General features: G+C 41.9%; 1 protein-coding gene across 1 annotated transcript in view; it reads right to left on the bottom strand.

Moving 5' to 3' along the window:
* The window catches only part of Phkb (phosphorylase kinase regulatory subunit beta), a 181,744-nt gene that overhangs the window by 26,163 nt on the left and 133,352 nt on the right, over positions 1-22,229 (bottom strand). The window contains exons 17-22 of the mRNA XM_055620957.1: positions 20,091-20,152; positions 19,839-20,001; positions 18,756-18,837; positions 16,045-16,102; positions 13,857-13,947; positions 10,792-10,994 (exon numbers count right to left, since the gene is read on the bottom strand). Of these exons, the coding sequence (XP_055476932.1) occupies positions 10,792-10,994; positions 13,857-13,947; positions 16,045-16,102; positions 18,756-18,837; positions 19,839-20,001; positions 20,091-20,152 (659 nt within the window). The remainder of the gene's footprint in view (positions 1-10,791; positions 10,995-13,856; positions 13,948-16,044; positions 16,103-18,755; positions 18,838-19,838; positions 20,002-20,090; positions 20,153-22,229) is intronic.

Here is a 22,229-nt window from a genome sequence, read left to right as displayed (position 1 = left end):
ACTTTCTTGGGGTGGGGGAAGGGTAGGACCACGGACATCAACACAGCCCTATGCACCAGCACATACCACTGACACCATCATAGACCTCAGCAGCAGCACAGGCCAAGAGGATCAACATGGTCTCTGAACCAGTATGGTCCCCATTGCCATTAACACGGCCTCAGGTGGTAGCACAGCCACTGGACATCACCATGGCTTCAGGTGTCCACAGGGACTTCGGCCATCCACATGGTCTTTGGTATCCAACCAGGACATAAACACAGTCCCCAGCTGCAGCAGGATCACAGATCCAGACATGGTGCTTGGTGGCAGCATGGACCACAGACGTCAACATGGCACTCATGCAGCATGGCCCATGGATATCAACAAGGCTTCAGGTGGCTGCACACACCATGAAGATCTGTGTGGCCTTCAATGGTAACATGGGCCACAGGCATCAACACAACCCCTGGCGGTAGGATCATGGAACCAAACATGCTCCTCTGTAGCAGCATAGACCCCAGCTGTAGCAGGAACCTCAGAACCCCAGTAGGGCCATCAGTGCCAGTACAGGCCACTCACATCAACATGGTCTCTGGTGGCACCTGGACCACAAACACTAATGAGGCCTCCTGCTACCTCCTGTGGTAACACAAACTATGGACATCCACTTTAACCTTGGGCTTCAACATGGCCTGGGGCAGTGGACAACAGATAACAACATGGCCTCCTGGGGTAGGATGCGCCATAAAGGTCTTTGGGGAGGTCTGCCTCAGCAAATAAACCATTCTTCCTTTTGGACATGCTGTCACTGCTCAGAGCCAGGATGATCACGCGGCTGGGCAGCCTGTTTGGGGACTGAGTCTATGCTGCTGCACAGCACCTGTCAGCCCTACTCAGCAAAGACATGTGCTGTGTGTCTGTGTCCAAGACTCCCCACCCCACACAGTAGCCTCCTCTCACGGCTGTCCCCACCTTCATGTCTCTAGTTCTGCCTCTCTCCAAGGCTCACTCACCGCTCCACTCCTCCATCTGTCCCACCTCTTCAGTGCATATTTGTTCATCACAGTGGCACTGGAAACTGCACTGTGTCACACAGTATATTTTTTCCCCAAATACCTTTGCAATGAGTTGTTGATCTGGTTCAAGGATTCTGGTTTCTGAAGCACCATAAATGGTGGACCATTGCCGAGACATTGCCAAGCCTCCTCTCAGATACCCTGCTGCTGCCCAGAGTCAGGGTGATGTTGTGGCTAGGAAGGGTGTCTGAGAGCTGGCGCCTGGCTGCCAAACACCTCCCCACCCACCCGACCTTAACCTTGTAGACTGTAGGCAGCAACACTGCCTGTGTCTTTTGTTTCCAGCAGGGCAGGCTGCCAGGGCTGCAACTGAAGCTGCTCCATGCTGGGGACTGGCTGATGAACCTAGGCCAGCTCCACCCAGCATTGACCTATTTCTCCAGGAGTTTCAGGCTGCCACACATCTTCCTGGTTTTGGTGCTGGCAGCCCCATGGCTCATAAGGCACAACCCTTGTGCCTGCAGCCTGCTGCCTGCCATGTAGCAGCAAAGGGTATAGATTTGTCATTCTCTGTCATTTTTCTTTCCAATCTCATGAGTCACCTTTTCCATTTTGTCACACTTTGGAGCCTCCCTGGGTTTCTCAGACCCCTTGGAGCACTGTGGCATGTGCTGATGGCTGCTGCAATCTTTGCTTTCTTTTCTCTCTCTTTCTCTCCCTCTCTCCCTCCCTCCTCTGTCCCCTCTCTCTTGAGACAGAGTCTGAGATTTGCATTGAACTTGTGGCAATCCTGTATCAATCTCCCATGTATTTGGTTATAAGTATGAGCCACCATGCCTGGCTACAAGCCTTTTTAAAAGAATTATATCTACTCTCTAAGATGCTCAGGGATGAAAGGTGAAACACTTGGAACTTACTTTATGCCTCTGACACACAGACTAGAGCAGCGTGGCAGATGTGCTGACTGCCGCATGCACATGCATAAGTGCCACATTGGATTTTATTCAGACACACACACACACACACAGAAATTCTGCTGAAAATGGACAGTACTGGGAAACACATCAAGTGACGTAGGCCCAGGCCCAGATAGACAAATGCAATGTGATTGCTCTCATTTGCAGACCCTACCTTTGAACTCTAGGACTAGTATGTTTAGCTCATAGTGTCTATAGAGGCTAAGAAGCCAAAAAGGGTCACTAGAGAGGAAGCCTTAAAGGAGGGGAATACAGAATACACAGAATATGAAATAGTTGTAGGATAGAGGGGCTTAGGCTGGGATGGGGTATGGGAATAGGGAAACAGGTTGAAAGGAAAGGTTAACAAAAACTAAGTATCTGAAACAAATGCCCTCATGTAAACCTATTATTTTAGAGGTAAGCTAATTAAAAGAATATAGTTTAAAAAATTTTAAGCAGAAGCACCTTGTATGTGTGTATACTCTTCTTCCTAGAAGCCACAGGCTACTAAATGAAAACCCCAGGGCAAGTTGGGAATTTTCTCCCTACAAGCTGTTGGTCCAGAAGTCCCAGAGGCTTCCAAATTAACACAGGCCACTGTCACTGCTCCTGGTTGCACACTAGAGCTAGATTGCTGAAGACGCCACACTCTCCACTTGCATGACACAGAGAAATCATGCAGGTCTCACTCTTCTGGCTGGCTTTCATGATGCCTGAGGTGCTGTGGAGGCTCCTGGAGAAGAATAAGCATCAGCAATCCTACACAGTTGTGGACTCTGGGGCTATAACAGCAACCTGCCAGGCAAGATATACCCCCTGGTGCCCTGAGGGAATGAGTAGCAAGCCACTTTCGATTGTCTCTGAGGCCTGCCCTACTGGAAAGCCATGCCGGCTACTGTAAACCTGGTTAGCCACTGTAAACCATGGCTGTGGGGATCACAGCCCTCAGGGAGAAGTTACTGCTGTCACTTCCTCAAGCAGACATAATGTCACACTGTCTTCTAAACACTTGTTTGTGCTCATTTAGTGCTGTTCTCAGCCTTTGTCAGAGAAACTTTGTAGCAGGCAACAGGTAAGGCAGAGACACACATTCGGCCAAATTGTTGAGAATGAATAACTGAAAAGGACACCAATCTCACCTACTCTAAGGCTCAGGGAAGATCGCAGAAAAGGAGTGTGATTCAGTCTAAGAGCTGGTGGATGGGAAGGATGCTATGAAATGCTGTTTCCCAGATGTGATGCCATGGCTGCTGTACTGACAAACTCACTGTAGGTTTGGTTTCCTGCACAAGGCCCACACAAAACTGCCTGTCAACATTTCATCACAAACGGGAGAGCAGCTCATGAGGTCCCACCCTCCCTCAGGGACTACTGGCAGTTCATAGGTACTGGGGATATTTTTTCTTTTTCTCTTTCTTTTTCCTTTCTCCTCTTTCTTTCCTTTCTTCTTTCTTTCTTTCTTTCTTTCTTTCTTTCTTTCTTTCTTTCTTTCTTTCTTTCTTTCTTTCTTTCTTCTCTCCTTCCTTCCTTCTTTCTCTCTCTCCTTCCTTCCTTCCTTCCTTCCTTCCTTCCTTCCTTCCTTCCTTCCTTCCTTCCTTCCTTCCCTTCCCTTCCCTTCCCTTCCTCTTTTCCCTTTTTCCCCTTTCTTTTCCCTTCTCCCTTCCCCTCCCTCCCTCCCTCCCTCCCTCCTTTCCTTCCTTTGGTTTGTTGTTGTTGCTGTTTGGCTTTGTTCTGAGACAGGGTCTCAGTATGTAGTCTCACTATGCTAGCCTCAAATTCAGTGGCCTGCCTGCTTCTGCCTGATCTGCCTTTGTTCTGAGACAGGGTCTCAATCTGTGGTCTCACTATGCTAGCCTCAAACTCAGTGGCCTGTCTGCTTCTGCCTGATCTGCCTTTGAAAGCTAGTATTAAAGCTGTGCAACATGATCCCAGCAGGGGGTGTCATTTCTTTTGGTGGCGTTGCTGCTGCTAAGTTGTCCATGTTTCAGCAAATGCCCACTAGTGTTCACCAAAGCATCCTAACTAAACTCAGTGGGGGAAAAGGAGGAGGAAGAAGAGGAATGACACCAAAGCAGGACTGGGCTGACCGTGAAGAAAAAGGCTTCCCGTAGGAGGGATAGCGGTGTGAGTATAAATGACCAAAACACATGGATGAAATTGTCAAAGAATTAAAAAGAAATGTTGTGAAACCACAATATAATGAAAAACCAAAACAATAACCCAAACCTATTACTTACCAGTTGTGCCCCACTGTTGAGTTACTTTTCAAATGGTGACATGACTATTTCTCATCTAACATACTACATGTATGAATAAATAAGGCATATATATTTTAAAAGTCCTTTTGAAAGTTTAAAGAATCACAAAATGCCAGTAAAAGCTAATTTTTTATATCATGAAATTTTTGGAAAGACCAAAATGAAAACAGAAAAGCAACATTACATATAAAACATGAGAGAAGGTGTTGGGGGCTCTGAGAAGGCAAACTGCCGAGTGACACAGTGAAGATCAGAAAATGTCCTGCATCATTCTAACAATCATATGCCAATGGAAAAAGAGAAAAATAAAGGAACTTGGTAAAAAGAGAAATCCAAGAGACATTTTTCCAGGACTACATATAGTTAAAAAGTCCATGGGTGACTCTGACTTATCACCTCCATGCCCATTGCCAAGGTTACAAACTTGATGAGATGGCTCCAACATAAAAGCATTTTAATTCCCAAAATGGGAAAAAGAAAAAAGAAAGAGAAAGGAGGAAATGTGGGAGGTCAAAAGAGCAATGTTTATCTTGGAACAATGTCTGGAGAACCAGACACACTCAATTTGCCAGTAAGCAAGTAAGAAAGTAGCAGATACACAGGACTGATGGATTAACCTCCAGACAGCTCAGGGTCTGGCTGGAGGATAACAGTGTCCTCCCTCAGGACAGCTGGAGGGTTACTCCTGAGCAGTCCAAAGAACAAGTTCACCCTCTGAAAACACTCCTGTGGTGAGGTTAGCAAGAACACCATTTTATGTGTCAGCATTTTATTTAACAGCACGCCCTCATCAAGGAGTGACAGTGAAGAAAGTACAGGTAAGTGACACCACTCAAAACACACATCTGAAAACACAAGCCATAAAGAACAGTCCTGACCCTGGGCAACAAACAACTTTAATAATTATTTCCACATTATTTCAAGAGAATAAAGCCTGATATTTATAGTTAAGCAACTTAATAAATGACTGTCTATTTATTAGCTATTCACTAAGCTGTAACACTACTCCTTCCAAATTCCTGTCCTGAAGCCCTGGCCCTGGGGAGAGTATCTGCAGCTGGGGCCTTTGGTAAGGACTAGGGTGAGCTGAGGTCACAGTGACCTCAGTGACAGGGCAGCTGTCTACAGGAAGGCCTCTTCACCAGAGCCCAATCAGCTGGCACCAGGACACTGAACTTGCAGACGTCAAGAAAATAAGTTTGAGTATTTACGAGATTTTACTAGGGCAGCCCAAGATGTCTAAGATACCATGTGACAGGAAGTGGGAAAGCTGCAAGGCAGGACTTCTGGCCTGATTCATGTTAACATAGAAAGTGTGACAGTTTGATGAGGCAACTGAACTTCTAGTTACAAAACTGGAGCCCTGTGCCTCATCTCCTTTGGCCCAGACCTAATCGACAGAATAGAGATATGACAGATGTCACCTCACTTCCTCCTCTCCTGTCAAATGTTCTTCAAAACAAAGATTTTAGAGGGTACCAAAATGATGATAATGAACTTGGGGTTGCGGTCACCAACTTCTCCATATCGCCCAAGCAGTGTTAAAGTTTGTACCTTTGACACCAGCGACCAAATATGTGACCTACAGAGGCCGTCTTAGGCATCAGAAGACAGGATCGTTTGGGTCGTAGTTGCTTATACAGCGCCAGATCAACATGAAAGGCAGAGCTGAGAAAGTCCTGGTAGCATACATCCCCAGGGGCTTTTCTCCTGTTAAAGCCTGATTGACAGGCCTACAGTAGAAAGCAGTTGATTGCAGGTCTTTACAGTAATGGCCTGTCAGGAACTTGATCTATTTCAACATGAAAGCTGGCACACAAATCAATAATGAGACAGCAAATCAAATCATTATAAGGCTAGGATACCATTCCTGTAGCAGGCTGAGTCTGTTCACAATAAAGTTGAAGACACTGCATTGGCAGGATTATCCTTGGAGAAAAGCAAAAACACGGTGCTGCTCGTTTAAAAAGCAACTGGAGCAGTGTGTGATGCAAATCAAAAAACCTTGAAAAAGACTCAGGAAGGTTAAAGCACAGATAAAAGTGTGGGCAGCATGTGGGAACTGAGGATAAGATGTAACGTGATTAAAGCGTGTGCATTCAGCACAGCCTAGTGAATGCTGGCATTTCAAGAATGTGATATAAAAATCTTGCCAGTTAGTGTCTAATCTTGATTAGCACTAAAAGAAAACAACAACTGAAAAAAATCCAAATAATACCCACCTGAGATGTCAGTATCGTCTAAAGAATCAAGTAAGCAAGCAAACGAGTGCCTTCTCTAAATTCCCAGCTTAAAAAAAAAAATGCTACAACAATGAGTGAGTACCTTAGAAGCAGCTACAGGTTCAACAGTTTATAAAGAATTTGGCCTTTCAAAACTGTGCTAATTAAAAACGTACTAGGGAGGAAGACAGTGCAGCCAGTCCTGATGAGACCTGGTAGGCTAGGATCAGAAGGAAGGAGAGGAAGACCTCCCCTATCAGTAGACTTGGGGAGGGGCATGTGGGGAGAAGGGGGAGGGTGGGTGGGATTGGGAGAGGAATAGGGGGCCACGGGGGGATACAAAGTGAATAAAGTGTAATTAATAAAAATTAAAATAAAACATGGAAAAATTTTTTCAAAAAAAAAGTATCAGGGACTAACTTAAGGCAACCTTTCATAAGGAAACATCTGAGGTGCATGTTTGCTCCCCCAGTAGCCAGCCGTTAAAGGTGTGCTTGCATGGAGGTGCAAGCATGGTGCTTTCATGGAGGGGGTCACCTAAAGGAACTTAGTAAAAACTTATTAAAGATGAGGTAAACATAATAAGAATATGTAGAAAGAGACAAAGTGTGTAACTGGAGTACCAGGGAAGAAAAGGCATACCTGTGCTGAAGACTCCACCAGGCTGATTGATTAAAATTTCCTGATGTGGAAATTAGAATTTGCAGATCCAGAGCCAAATGATCTTGGATTATCCACATCTGTTCCTGAGTTAACAGTCCCCCCTCTTTAAAGATTTATTTATTTTATTATGTATACAGTGTTCTACCCGCATGCACCAGAAGAAGACACCAGAACTCATATAAATGGTTATGAGCCACTATGTGGTTGCTGGGAATTGAACTCAAGACCTTTGGAAGAGCAGACAGTGCTCTTAACCTCTGAGCCATCTCTCTAGACACCTTAACAGCCCTCTTTAGCACCTCTTTTTGTTGTCATTGTTGTTTTGAAACAAGGTCTCACTGTGCACTTCTAGCTGTCCTGGAACTCAGAGATCTTCCTGCCTTTTCCTCCTACATGCCACCAAACTCAGCTTTGGCATCCATTTTTGACAGACCAATAGCTTCCAGCAACCCATGAACTAAGAATATCATCACCAGCTGCCTAAAATCTACTGCAGACTTTTCCTAGCTTTGTTGTCAACTGTCTATCTGGTGGTGTCTGTGTCTAGCTTTGCAGAAGCCTTGTGCTCTCACTGGAGACACAGACCCTAGAAGGGTTCTTTTGTCTGTATTTGGTAAATGTATTAATTTATGAATTCTTTTGTTCTAAAGAATGCTAATATGCCTCCTTCCATGATGCTCTTCAGGGCAACCTGAACTCATTCCTAGACCACAGTCACATATGTTTTGGCTTTGTGCTTTGTGGTTGAGAGCTGTGTTCTGCATTACAGTCTTTTCCTCTTTGGGGGGCGGGGGGGGAGTTGTCTCACAAGGTACACAGACTGAATAACTACAGTTTTTGATGTCTGTGCCTATTATAGAAATAGCATCTTAAATCCTTTGTATGAATCTCATGAACAATCACTGTGGGCACAGGCATGGGGAAGGCTTCAGGATTTGATGTTTCATGAGGCCCAAATTAAGAAATAAGAGGCGAGATCATGCTAAATAAAGCAGATAACCACATTGGGATTCTGAGTTTCCTTAGGCAATGGTTGGGGTCATTCCACCCCAGCCCCTAAAGGGGCATCAGTCTACTCTCAAAAGGGTTCCTTTTCCAGGATGACTGTCTCCAGTAAGAAGATCAAGGAGACCTGTGGGTACAATGTGTTTGAGGCGGCTGGGGGTGTTTTGTGGTTGGGGACATTTTGTCTTTGGATTCTTGAGATTTGTGGCGATTAAAAGGGATTCCCCAGAGGAACCTGTTTTCCAATATTACAAGGAGAGTACCTCAAGTTATCAAACATTAGAGTCATGATGCTGCAAACTATCTTCAAATTCCTTTCCCAGCGTGAGGGGACCAAAGGAGTGACTATGAGGCATCTACACTAGTTTCCAATCCTGAATTTTGACTTTGTGGCCATGGGCAAATCACTTAATTTCATTAACTGCTGCTGACTTGTCTGTGAAATGGAGGTTTTGAAAGGATCTCATGATCTATCCCAGGGGTTCAGAAGGCCAGCTCCAGTATTCACTGTCTCTTTCTCTGAGAACAGGAAGATAACGTACATGCTCAAGACAGTCTCCTGACATGGCCGCAGAAGAGGACTCAGGCTCCAGTCTTCCTGCATGACACGGAGCTGCTCTCTAGAGAGGTGAAGCAGATGGCAGAACAGTGACCGCAGGGATGTAGAGGTTCCTTGGGGAAGATGAAGAGCAACTCTCTACTCATTTAGGTCCCGTCATTTTCCCCATGCTGACTTACTAAACAGCCTCACAGGCCTAGTACATATCCACCATTCAGGAAATTTGGGTATCTACCCTAGGTCCAAAAAAAAAAAAGGCACAGTGTGGTTTCTTTCAAACTGCGATAGTGATCTTGAAAGTGTGACCAAGTAAATGGATTTACTTGTTATACTTTGACTGAGCCAGCTTGATCTATCAACAAGTAGAAAGATTTTACAGCTTTTTAACGTGTGGTCAACAAGATGAAACTCTCCTATGACAGAGGTAATTTCCAATATTAAAAGAAGTGGAAACCTTGCTCTAAGATCCCAAACTTCTCAGAGTACCTTTATCTCCTGGATAAAGGGCCTTAGAATTGGTTTCAAATCATTCATATTTCTTGTCGCATGATAAGTAAAGGTGTAAAATCTCATTTTGTTTGTTTCCTTATAACCTTGGACATTCTCAATTTGTAGCTTCATGGTGGTGTGAAATTAACATGAGTTTTATGACAACCATACTTCAAAATTCTGCATTTTCTCCTGGTTTTGGGTAGCAGGATTGAGCTATAGGTCCTTGTCAGAGACATAATCACAGGCAAAGAACTGACAACTTACAGAGCACACATGGTGTTACAGATAACATGGACATGTAGCTGTTATCACAGTAGTATCTATACTTTGGTAGATGTCTGAAATCAAAATTAAAAAGCTAGAAAGCAATAAACAACACAAAGGAAGATATATTAATAAGGGCACTTGCCACCATACCTGATAAGCATCAGCTCAGTCCCTGAGACCCCCATGGTGAAATGGGGAAACCAACTCCTATAATTGTTTTTGACTTGACCTCTACACTTGTGCTGTTGCAAACACACACACACACACACACACACACACACACACACACACACACACTAAAAAACTGCTTATATCAAAGAGAAATCTATACAAGAAACTGCAAAGACTTTTTTTTTTTTTTAAAATCAACAATCCAGGGTCAAGCAGAACAGGAACAGTGTCCTTATTCATATTTACATGTATGTATATTCATATTTAAATGTATGTACCAATGCATTTTCGTTATAAAAAATAGGGAGTGAGCTGGAGAGATGGCTCAGTGGTTAAGCACACCATCTGCTCTTCCAAAGTACCTGGGTTCAATTCCCAGCACCCACATGGCAGCTCACAACTCTCTGTAACTCCAAGTTCCAAAGGATATGACACCTTCACACTAATGCACATAAAAAAATTAAATAAATTATTTAAAAAAATAGGGAGTGTATATTCTTTCCAAAAATTTGTTACTTTTGCGCAGATGTCATCTCAGTGTTTTGGATGAGGGCATATTTATAGGTCACTTGTAATATGCTTTATGGGTTGCCATAGCTTTCACAGCATTCCCTTCTCACATGGAGCAGTGGATCTGTCTGCGCAGGCCTGAGGTTGCTGGGGAGGCCACAGAACTACTAAGAAGCAGGATGGCGGAGCTTGCCGCCCTCCTCATGCTGCTCCACAAAAGTCTTGGTTAGGGATATTGGGATGCCTTATGTTCAGTTCCTCACTTGAACTTGAGTAGTAACAACCCAACACCAGATTTGGTGGAAACAGATGTAGAATATTCTTAAAACACTGATCTCTCATTGGATTATGTCTCCTGACACAGTTTTGCTAAAAAAGAATTTTCTGTCATGGCTCATCCATTTTAAGAATTCTGACATGTATTTGCCTCTTATTTCTTTTTATGTGATACAGCTGTTGAAGCCCTTGGAGTTTGATTTCACTGCTATGTTTTACCTGGGAAGTAAACCCAGGTGTGGATTCTTTGAGGCCACTGGCATTTACTTCTTCATACCTCCAGATGCTACTTTCTACAGCATGGAAGAAAGTGGCACCTTCCTAGACACACACAGACTCAGGCTTTACATGTGAAGTTGGGATCTGCTGGAGGACACTTGAATACACTTCTATGCAAACCAAAGCACTTACCCAATTCGTATTTTCAGCATGCCACTGAACAGCTCAGGGCTATTGGAGATGATCCAGCCGATATGGATGACCAGTTCTTGCTGAATGACTGCCTCCCTCTCATCGTGGGTATTACACTTATAATAGATGATGTTCTTAATCACTCTTGGAGACAGAGGATTAGAGATGACCTCCTCTTCATGTCCAAAGGCACCCAGAGTTACCTACAAGTGCCAGAATTTTACTGTTAAAGAATTCCTAGCAACCAAAAAAAAAAAAAAAAAATCAAGCTTCAGGATGACTGGCAGGCTGAAATTGCTCTGTGTAAGCTAGGGAGTTAGGTAGAATAACTGTTCCTGATATTTATTAAAATGGCTTTCAAAGCATGACTCCCACTGGGGTCCATGATGGTTCAGAGTCTGGTCTAAAATATAAGGGCAGGTAAGGATCTCAGGGGAGTAAAGGTAAGTACATATAAATAACTATTAATTTGGGGGGGCAATTTTAGTGCTAGGAAGTCCCTTAGAGGAGCCAAAATACATTTAATAGCTGTATTTCACTACACAGTCCAGCATTTGGGAGATCTATTTTTACAGTTTCTAAAGGAAAACTTTCTGCTCTTTAATAGCATTTCAACCTTTCAAAGTCAGGAGGAAGGCCATATAGTTTCTCTGTAGCTGTCACTTCTCCTGGAGTAATGTCAGGTATATATGGAGGGTTATGATCCATGATACCAGATGGCTCACCTATGGGATGAATGAATGGACTGACTGTCCACAAGCCTGTGAAAGGAAAAGCTCAGGAAGAATTGATAAAGAAAACTCAAAGCAGAAAGTGCTACTAGAGCTTGCAAGAGAATGCCTGCATCTCTCCTCTTTCCTTGACCAGCTGCTTCTCAGAGGGGTCTGTGGCTCTTGCTTCCTCCTCATCAACACTTCGTACCTCTTCCGCAAACAGCTTATAAGTATATGGGGCAGGAAAAGCAACAGTACCTCAAAGACATGTGCTTTTGAGATGAGGGAAGGAGTAAAGCAGCCTTTTCAATCTTGTAATGGACTAAAAGTAAGAACTGGCTTGGTATAGTGGCGAACATCTAGAATCAATTCTCTTAGAAGCTGAGGCAGGGGGATTATGAGTCTGAGGCCAGCCTGGGCTTTAGAATATATCCATATCTGTGTCAGCACCTACTGATCTATCTAAAAAAATCAACCTATAAGAACTACTGGTTTATCAGACATTAATGACACCAACCAGTAAATATTCATATGGTTACTTTGGCTTTGATTAAAATGCCATTATGTAAAGAAAACAGAAGCGACATAATTAGTTGCTAGAGATAATGATGAGTGAACTACTTTTATACAAGAGAGCTTGAGACAGTTTACAAGTTGTCTGAGAAACCACCCTACTCAGGCTAGAGTAGATCTTATTTATGGGCAAATGCATGCTTTTTTCAATTTCCATGTCTTTGCCTGTGAAGGGATGAGAACAAGTCAATGAGGAATTTGCCTGCACCTGTCATTAGGCTGAGCTGCTGGTGTATGGCCTCAGTCTGGCCTTACTGCTTATAATACAGGAATGTTTCTGTGGGAGATGTGTTGGCCTGATGGACAAGAGTCCAGCCACAGCTGGAGGCTTCTGGAATGTGGGAACAGGGTCTTAAACGCAGGCTACAGTCTCCTCTGGATATCGTTCAGAATGGATAAGACAAACCCAAGCCTGCCCTTCTAATGTCAGGCCAGTAACCACTTAGCCTTAAAACCTATGACCACAGGTAGAATTGGCTATGCGGCCTAAAACCAATGAGAAACATGTTTCCCAAAGCCTAGTTAGCTTTCTTTCACAGTAGTGGCTGTGAATGACTCTGGCTATAGATAAAGATCCTGGTAATAAAAGGTGCTGGGTAACCATTTCCTGTTCCTTGGTTTACCAAATCACTGACAGTGGTTTAAAGCTTACACACTAATGTGGAGCATGGAGAAAACTATATGGAAAGTAACTTTTTTTCAGTAATTTCTTATTACTGTATTTATGTTTAACTGTTAAACAACATTCTAAGAGAAGGTAAATAACATTATTCTAACATCCCCAAAGCTAGGTATCTGAATTAAATTATTTCAGTCTTAATTAAGATCCCTGAAATATAAGCAATTAGTTGATTGTATTAAAAAAGGTTAAAAAAAACCCTCTATTATTATTAAAGCTTACTATATTTCTAGATTAGCTGTCAGGAACAGACAATAAACACATCCATTTCCAAAGGAGAGCCAGAAAGCAAACAGGTTTTCACTCTAATCAATGAATCAGCCAGATGATTAGAGATTACGGGAAATGAGCAGCAGCATGCATAGCTCAACTTAACCCATTTACCATCAAGGATCTTGGAAAGAGACAAAGGAGTGGAGAGGGAGGGTAGAGGGACAGAAAGAGAGCAAGAGGAAGGGGGAAGGGGTGGACAGAATGGAGGGAGGAAGAAAGGGAGTAGTGGAGAGAAGAGAGGGATGGAGAGAGAAGAGAGGGGAGAAGGGGGAAGATGCAAGGGAGGGAGGAAATAAAGTGAGAGCACCAACTGTAGATGGCCCTGTAAGCAGTAAGTCAAAGAGCTGACTGGTAGGAAGGAGTTAGAGAGAGAGACAGTCTAGAGGGCAAAGGGAAGGAGCAGAGCAGGCATGTAGATTCTGGCTCTTCTTGAACATTAATGAGTTTCTTAGCAGTGGGAAGGGAGTGGTCAGGTGGAATGGAAGGAAAATGTGTCCTCTGCTTTGCTTTGCCCATCATGAATCTGTCTGAGTGCCTCAGCAGGTCCATTAGTCTATTTTCTACACCAGAATCTGCACTGAACTCAAGTAAACATGGGGCCTGAAAATTATAGCCCCAAGGTGCAGGATGAAAATGAGATGGCCCACTAACTGCTCTGTGGCTTTCAGACTGTGCAAGCATCTTTTTTGTTTGAGGAAAAAGACTTGAAGAAACTCGCAAGCCACTCACTGGTAATCTCTAGAGAAGTCTCTGACACCGATGCCTGCAGATATTAGTGTGCTAACCAGAAACTGTTGTGACTGTGTGTGTGGAAAGCACATACTTACCTGTTTGCCCTGCACTAAAACATTAGTAATGGATGGGGCCAGGCTGTCCACTACTTTACTTAAAAGACTTGCTGCACGGCGTACAACCGACCTGAGGGCAAAGAAGAAAGCAGGCCAGATCTTCACAAACAGAAAAAAAGGTGAATAAATGGCACCTTTCGGGAGAATGTTAAAATGTATACAGTTGGGTCCTCACATGATGGAGAAGAAACAGTAAATTCTCATTAGACCTGACCTTGAAGGAAGACCATCTAGAATTGGGGAAGGCATGTCTCATCCTCACCACAGCCACCAAGTAGTGGCAAAAGGCATCACTGGTGCCAAGATCAATTTCTAAAAGATAAGGGAAAGAAAAAGAACAAGAGGCCCTAACTATTCCTTTAATTGGGATGGGAGAGGGAGGAATTAAGAGGACATTCTGCTTCATATCAACAGATGCTAAAGCATTATATGCCTGTGACCAAGCATTATACCAATTTATGCCATGTTTCTTTCTACAATATTATTTCTAAACTCTGAGTGTGTCTGCATGTGAGTGTGAGCGCCTGCAGAGACTGGAGCCAGAGTTAGCTGCTAGATGTGAGAAACCAAACCTGGGTCTTCTGGAAGAGCAGTATGTGCTCTTAACTGCTGGGCCATCTCTCTCTGGCCTTGACTTATGTTGCTTTTGGTACCTGGATAATCAGATGCCTGGATTACAGGACTCAGTACTGCATTTCAGAAATGAATTACTCTCACTTTCTTTCTTGATAAAGACAGAATGCTGGGGGAAGGAATTCACACTTCTATTTTTATATTCCTGAAAACGTCTTAGAATGTAGAGAGAACAGATTTACACCCCCCAAATTACACCACATGCAATATATAAGACATTTCCCCTCAGAAGTAAAATTTATGTGAACACTTAGAGAAAGTAAAATCAAAATGTAGGTTTGAAAGTTCCACTGTTTTTAAAATTTCAAGATATCCACAGAAATTGGCCTATAACAAGCATTTATATTTCTTAATTACAACATGAAAGGACTAGTAGAAAATCAAGCCGACAGCTGACCAAGTTAGTGAAACAAATATTTCCCACTTCTAGAGAGACTCTTTCATCAAAACTTGAACACCAAAAGACACATGTAACCCTCAGAATGCAGATAAACCCACACGTATCAAGCAACTTGAGTTTCCCAAATTCTGTGCATGTTACCTGTTTCCCATGTACCAGAAAGGTGGTAATGTGTGGGGCTATAGAGGAGGAAAATTTCTGGGTAAATGCAGCCCCGTACCGCACAGCCAGCCTGGGGGCAGTGGAAAGCCATAAAAGGAGAATAGAATAAATAAAGCTTCCAGGACTCTGTTTGTTTAAATATAACAGTCAGCATTTTTAAATGTTTGCTACTTAATGTTTTATCAAAGACATAAGTATAATGCAGAAGCAAGAACTGGTTTTGCTTAGCCCAAACAATACTATAGGTACAGCAAAGCACACTATCCATAAAAACATCTACTGACTGCACATATTACTGTACTAAGAACTTACAGTGGAAATTTGAGATATCTAAGCTGGATGCTTACTACTTCTCCAGGCAGGAAGAGTGTATTCACCATAAAGTAGAGATGAAGTACTATTTAGAAATGTTGTCCAGTCCCTTATTTCAGAGACTAGAAATAGAAAGTTTACTGAGATTAAGGGAGTTTCATAAGAAACTACTTGATACTTAATTTAATCAAAGTGCAGAGCTGCATGTTTAGATACACTCTCCTCATTGTGAATTTAGACAGCCTTATTCATGACTCTTTCAAATTAAGTGATGAGATAATCACCTCTCATTATTTTTGATTATGATTAAATGGTCTCCTAGTGTCTTCTAAAACAACAGAACAGACTTTCTAGATATGGGATGAAACTAAAAGCACCTCTCTGGGGCAGTGCAGGAGAGCAGAATCATGATCCTGTCATCCCAGTGAGGGTTCCCTACGCTCAATCCCTGGGGAGGATTTTATTCCCAGATATTTTTATTTAGTGTCCTGTGAAATGGAAATGGAAATACCCTTCGAAAGTATGAAGTCAGGGTGCCATAACTTTAGAGTCTAAACATCAAAATTAGGATGAAAAACACCTGTAAGTATCAATTGTTATATTTAAGCTACTGAAGATAATGATACAAAAATGAAAACATAACAGGAAAGCAATACAAACCAGAGCTTTTTGCTGCCAGCTCTTCTGTACACTCTCTCAATGTGGTCAGACACAGTGCCTAGACGTGGGATAAAGACAGTCTTCATTGAAGAAAGCTTTCAATTAAATGCACAACATTTATTTTCCCTTAAATAAATTAAAAAAAAAAAAAAAACCTCTTGTTTTGAGCTGATTGGTTTAAATATGTAACCCAGATAAGAAGCTTTTGTTCCTAGCACCTATATGATTTGGTGTAGTTTTCAAAATTCTATCACTTTCTTAAGTAATGTGTAACATAAACTTTTAAACAAATACAATCTTACCTTTCAACAGAAAACAGAACACAGTAAAATATTAATTAACTGAATAAAAGCCTATTTTTTAATGGAAGTTTACTAAGGCTCTGATAAGTGTGTGGAGCTATGATCATTCCAATCAATACTCAGGTAACACATCCCACAGAGTCAAACTTTGGCCATGACTTACACTTGGTCTATACTCTTGACTGGTTTTGTCAGTAAGAATCAATGCCCCTAGCGAAGATGCTCAATCCCCATTCAGAAGGACAGATGTGATAGACATCAGAAGCAGGAGAAGATAGGGAACAGGACAGGAGCCTACCGGAGAGGATCTCTGAAAGACTCTACTGATTGAGGTATTGAAGCAAATGCTGAGACTCATAGCCAAACTTTGGGTAGAGTGCAGGGAATTTTATGAAAGAAGGGGAGACAGAAAGACCTGAAGGGGATAGGAGCTCCACAAGGAGACCACCAGAGTCAAAAAACCTGGGTTCTGGGGTCCCTGCAAAAACTGATGCCCCAACCAAAGACCATGTGTGGAGATAACCTAGACCCCCTGCTCAGATGTAGCCCATAGACTCAGTCTCCAAGTAGGTTCCCTAGTAAGGGAGCAGGGGCTGTCTCTGGCATAAACTTAGTGGCAGGGTCTCTGATCACCTCCCCCTGGCTGGTACAGCCTTGACAAGCCACAGAAGATGACAATGTAGCCTGTCCTGATGAGACCTGATAGGCTAGGGTCAGATGGAAGCGGTGGTGGGAGAGGACCTCCCCTATCAGTGAACCTGGGGAGTGGCATGGAGGAGATGAGGGAGGGAGGGCAGGATTGGGAGGGGATGAGGGAGAGGGCCACAGCCGGAATACAAAGTAAATAATTGTAATAAAAAATAAATTTAAAACAATAAAAAAGAACCAATGTTGCCGAACTGAGCACTAAAAAGCTATTAAGTATAAGGAAAACTATCTTTAGAATTTTCCCCTCACTTCTTTTTACAGACTTGATTTAGATTAAATTATACCCAGGTTCTGTAGACGCCTGCAAAAGCTGGGCCTGGTGGTGCTGGCAGTACTTACTCCACCACAATGAGGTGGGAGGGCTGCAAGTGCAGAGCTTGTCTGGGTCACAGAGTGGGTCAAAGGACAGTGTGGGAAACTGAGTGAGATCGCCTCAAAATAAACAACAGTAATGAGGCTGGAGATGCAGCTCAGTGCAGGGCATTTTCCTAGCATGCAGGCCTGAGGCCTGAGATTCCATCCCCAGGACTGCAAAATGAAAACAAATAAAAAAAGCAAAGCTAACGTCTTTCAGATATCTAACTAAAAGACATTTATTTGCTTTGAAAATATTTCCCAGCAATAACTAAAAATAAAAAAAACAAGACTGCTCCCAATATTTTTATTGTATAGTATTTTAATAATTAAAAATTATTAAAATAATTATTTAAAATTCTAGGTTTCCAATAACATGTTGAGTTCTTTTATAATTTTAACTTAAAAAGTTTTACTTCTTTTGGTTTAACTACAGATTAAATGTCAATGACTGTCCTTAAAACAATTAAGATTCTGTTAATACTTAGTATTAAGGCTAAAAAAAAAATGAAGGATTTTATTTGAAATCTGCTTCATAATACTCAAGAACTGTAACTGTTACAATAATGCAGAAACTAAGGAGGCTTCGTCAGGGTAAGTTTAGTGCACTACCAGAACTGGAGGTAGACACTACTGTCATCTGGGAAGGCTGAGTTTATTACCAGAACTGTTGAGTGTGTGGTTAGGGCACTTTCACTTTAACCAAATCAACATGTTCCACTAGACAGGGTTTTAAGATAAGTCAAAAAGTCTGATGACTGGAAATGAAATATACTTCAGTCTATTCTATATTATTCTGTACTATAAAATGCCAGCGAGAGATTATGATGTAGAACTTAACGATTCCTCAAAGCAATGACCACATACAAATGTAGATTTCAAGGATAACTGGGTCTCCTCCTCAGGGCAGACTAGACACAGACACAATTAGAAATTACTTATTTTTATTGATCCCTTTCAGAGCAGAATTCTACAAAGTGCCACATTCTGTTCCAAATGGCTGCTACAAACCAGAAAGAAGCCAAGTTCCAGAAATATTACTATTCAGTACTTTCTTGAAAATTTACAGGAAATAAACAGGAAACAGAAATGTCACTAAGCAGCTCCTGTAATGGGAAGTTCATAGTCACAGTGGAATCCAGGCTGTAAGAACAGCCAAGCAGGGCAGCCAGTCTGCGTGAGAGCCACGTCTGAGTCCATTGCACTTAAGGGTGAAGGGTTGCTTTCCATTTAAAAAGTGGAAGAGTTAATGGAAGAGGAAGTAACTTAGAACACTGAGCATTTTTATGCATTTCTGATAGCTGTTCAATCTATGTTGTAGATATGTCCCTGCTCATTTACTCTTACCTTCCATTGTGATGAAGTTAGGGCCCTCTCTTTTGAGCAGTATACCCAGTAGGATGGTTTGACCAGCCAGACAACTGCAGTCCTGAAAGCATCAATTGGCATAAGGAACTGTGATGAAATGAGCATCAGTAACCATAGGACTAACTGATAATAAAGCACACAATGCAGAGAGGAACCCAAGGAAGATAAGATGTTGTTGATACAGTAAATAGGACATCACAGACCTGTTGGTCTAAGATGCCTTGAAAGCATAGGGTACACAAGACAGCTATTAGACACAGAAGGATTTAATGCTAAGTGTTCCAGAAAGCAAAATAATTGATGGACAGACTCTATAGTATGTGCAAGTATTAATTAACACATCACCATCTGAGACTTGGCCAAGTCACTCTCTTCTTGATTTTACTTACTTATAAATGTGAGGCCATGCTACTGTCAGCGTAGATAGAGAGATACATGACAGGATGGGACACATATAGAATATTTGTATTTCAGGACTGTATGTGCTTTGTGACTGCTATGTGGTATTATTGCCTGTGTATGGATTAATAAGATGCTAGCCATGACTGGAAGGAAAGAATCTAGTTGACATACTCAACTCTGTATGGCCAAACATGACCCAGTGTTTACAGCTCTCTCAGTAGGGTTTCATTTCTTTACACAAATGTGAATAATCTCAGGAGAGAGCCATAAATTGCTTAAATACACATGCAGGTACAGGAAGAGGACCATGCTCCTCAGTGATGGGAGAGATAAAGCAGTCACTGGAGCTAAACTCTGGGGTAGGAGGGCTGAGGATGGAGCAGGGAGAGAAGAGTGCTGAATGAACCTTCGGAAGAACCCAAAGGCAGCCATCATTGACTCTGTCTGTCTTTACTAGCTCACACGCCAAGTTCCAATCTGTGAAACTCTTACCCATCTGCAGTCTTTCATACATCCACACTGACTTTGGCCCAAGAGGACACTTTCACTGCCTGCCCTGGCCACAGACCAGCCACCTATTTCTTTCAGAGACACATGGCCTGACTGGGAGGTCCTGTTCTGGCAGCCTCTTAGGGCTAGATGTGATTACATTTTGCTCACATTCAGCTTCTGAAGGATTTCATGTGTGGACTTGTTCTTCCACTCGGCGATGGTGATGTCCGGCTCCTGTCTCAGCTCAGGAGCATCTGCAGTACTGCTCTGTCGTTTGACTTTTGAATGCTTGGGAAACTCTAGTTCTTCAAAGCTCTTAAATTCTGGAAGCCTGGAAATCAAAGAAACATTTCAGATTTCCCATTTTCCTAATGTAACCACAAAAAAAATGCAAAAACTAAGTAAATCAAGGAGACTTACTTTTCTGTGTCACTAATTCGTAGAAAGTCAAGCTGTTCCACTACAGCTCCGGATATCAGTGTCTGCAATGTGATGATTCAAAATGTTTATGCCTGTCAAGCATCACTCTATGCTCATATTTTTCTATAAGTAATGCTGAAGTTTACTTATATACAATTTTGAAGCAATTTCCTAAATGAGAATTTTAAAATCAAACATTTCTATATGTAACAAATTAAAAGAGAATACAAACATCTGTAAATAGACTGTATACATCAAGCAGCATATTCATGAGTCATATTAAGTAGGAAAGCCACCATGAGATGGTCTCTCTGTTCTTTGAATTACAGGCATTTATTCATTTATTATAGTGCTAGGGATTGAGTCCAGAGTCCCCATTGATTATTTAAACCTCTATCTATATATGTCTTTATTTTAAAGTAGGTATTAAGATACTACAGTATCTATTAAACTTTTAGAAAATGAAGTACTAAGTTGTTTTTGGGAAAGACAACAGAAAATTGCACCTTGGACCCTGATACTGTAGTATATTTCAGGACCACCCAGTGATATAATAACCAACTCTCTTAAAAGACCCTGAAGGTAATGACTATCTGAGCTACTGCGTCTCTGTATTCTGGTATGTGGCAACCCATATTTGGCCAATCTATATTCTACTACTTCTTAATTATAAGTTCAGAAAACTAAATGAGTCTAAACTCAAACATTTTTTGCTGGTCAGTGGCTCGTGTTGAGTAGTACGAATGGGTGATAATATATAGTGGCTTTTTAGCACTACCTATCACTTCTAGTTATTTAGAGAACTGTCAGAAAACAAGCTGCCAGTTATTATTTTAAGTTAGGTATTCTTATTAAGATTTTCTAACACATATCATTTTCTCCCAGTTTGCTTCAAATATAAAGAAGCTGTGGATAGGAAATATTGCTTTTGGTGGCAAATGAACCTATCATTTCTCTAGAAGAAATGATGAAAGAGGAATATCCACAAATAAACACTCCCAGACACAGTAAGGACACACACGACACAGGCACACCAAACACCCTTTCAGAGGATCAATGAGAAAGCCGAATGTGCAAGCCCTGTGCACATTCCAACATGGTCCAACTATAAGCAGTCTGCTCTTAGACTATGGGCAGGATCTTCATGTGGATTTGTTGAATGGTATTTCTAACACATTAGCCCATATCTATACAGCTTATTTGTTGACAAAGTAGTTTATTAGACAAATAATATTTACTAATCATTTGCTATATGCAAGCATTGTATTATGTGCTAAGGATTAGCATAAACAAATATAAATTTTTTGGTCCCCCAAGATTCTTCTTATAATTATGTATATGAGATGAAGAATATAAACTTTAATGTACATCAGATGATGGCGAGTGCAAATTAGAAAAGTAAGTGCTAAGTAGAAGTAAGAACAATAAGGGGAAGGGGTACTAGGGCAGAGGAATAGGAGGAGGCTGGTTAGCCATTATACTTATGTGACCAGAGAAATTTTCTCTAGCAAAATGACAAAGTAAATCAGATGCTGAAGTGGGACTGTAGTCAACACTCAGGTTGAAGGGGGACTACCAAGCGCAAAGGTCCCAGGGTAGGAGCATGCATGGTGAGTTTTAGAAGATAGGTGGCTGGAATAGAGTAGGTAGGGAGACGGTAGAAAGCTGGGTCCATGATGAAGGTGCAGGAGCTGCAGATCATATAGACCATGTTTGGGACTCTGGTTTCCACTTCTGTGTGTGTGAGAAAAGAGGTCACCAGAGGCTAAGAATCAGCATAACTGCTAGTGACGCGTGAGCATGCCGACGCTAACTGTCTATAGCAGAATTCAGGATATGACAGAAAAGTCTAGTGAGGGATGATGGCAGGCGCATCATGGTGTCACTGCTAGGGGAAGCAAATTAGATTCTGGATATACTCTGAAGGCAAAGACAGCAGGATTATCATATAAGGTGTAAGAAAGAGTGAAAAAATACTAACTCCCCAAAGTTGATAACCAATATTGAAAACACACAAATAATTTTTAATTCACATTTTATATTTATAGCCTACTCATCCTTATTGGCTATTCTCTTCATAAAGTACATGTTTAGCTGAAGTTGACTCTATAGATTTCAATTTTAAAACATTCCTTGATA

The sequence above is a fragment of the Psammomys obesus genome, unplaced genomic scaffold, assembly GCF_907164565.1.
Source record: "Psammomys obesus unplaced genomic scaffold, mPsaObe1.curated_primary_1811, whole genome shotgun sequence".
NCBI classification, from domain to species: domain Eukaryota; kingdom Metazoa; phylum Chordata; class Mammalia; order Rodentia; family Muridae; genus Psammomys; species Psammomys obesus.
This window is presented reverse-complemented; position numbering and strand designations above follow the sequence as displayed.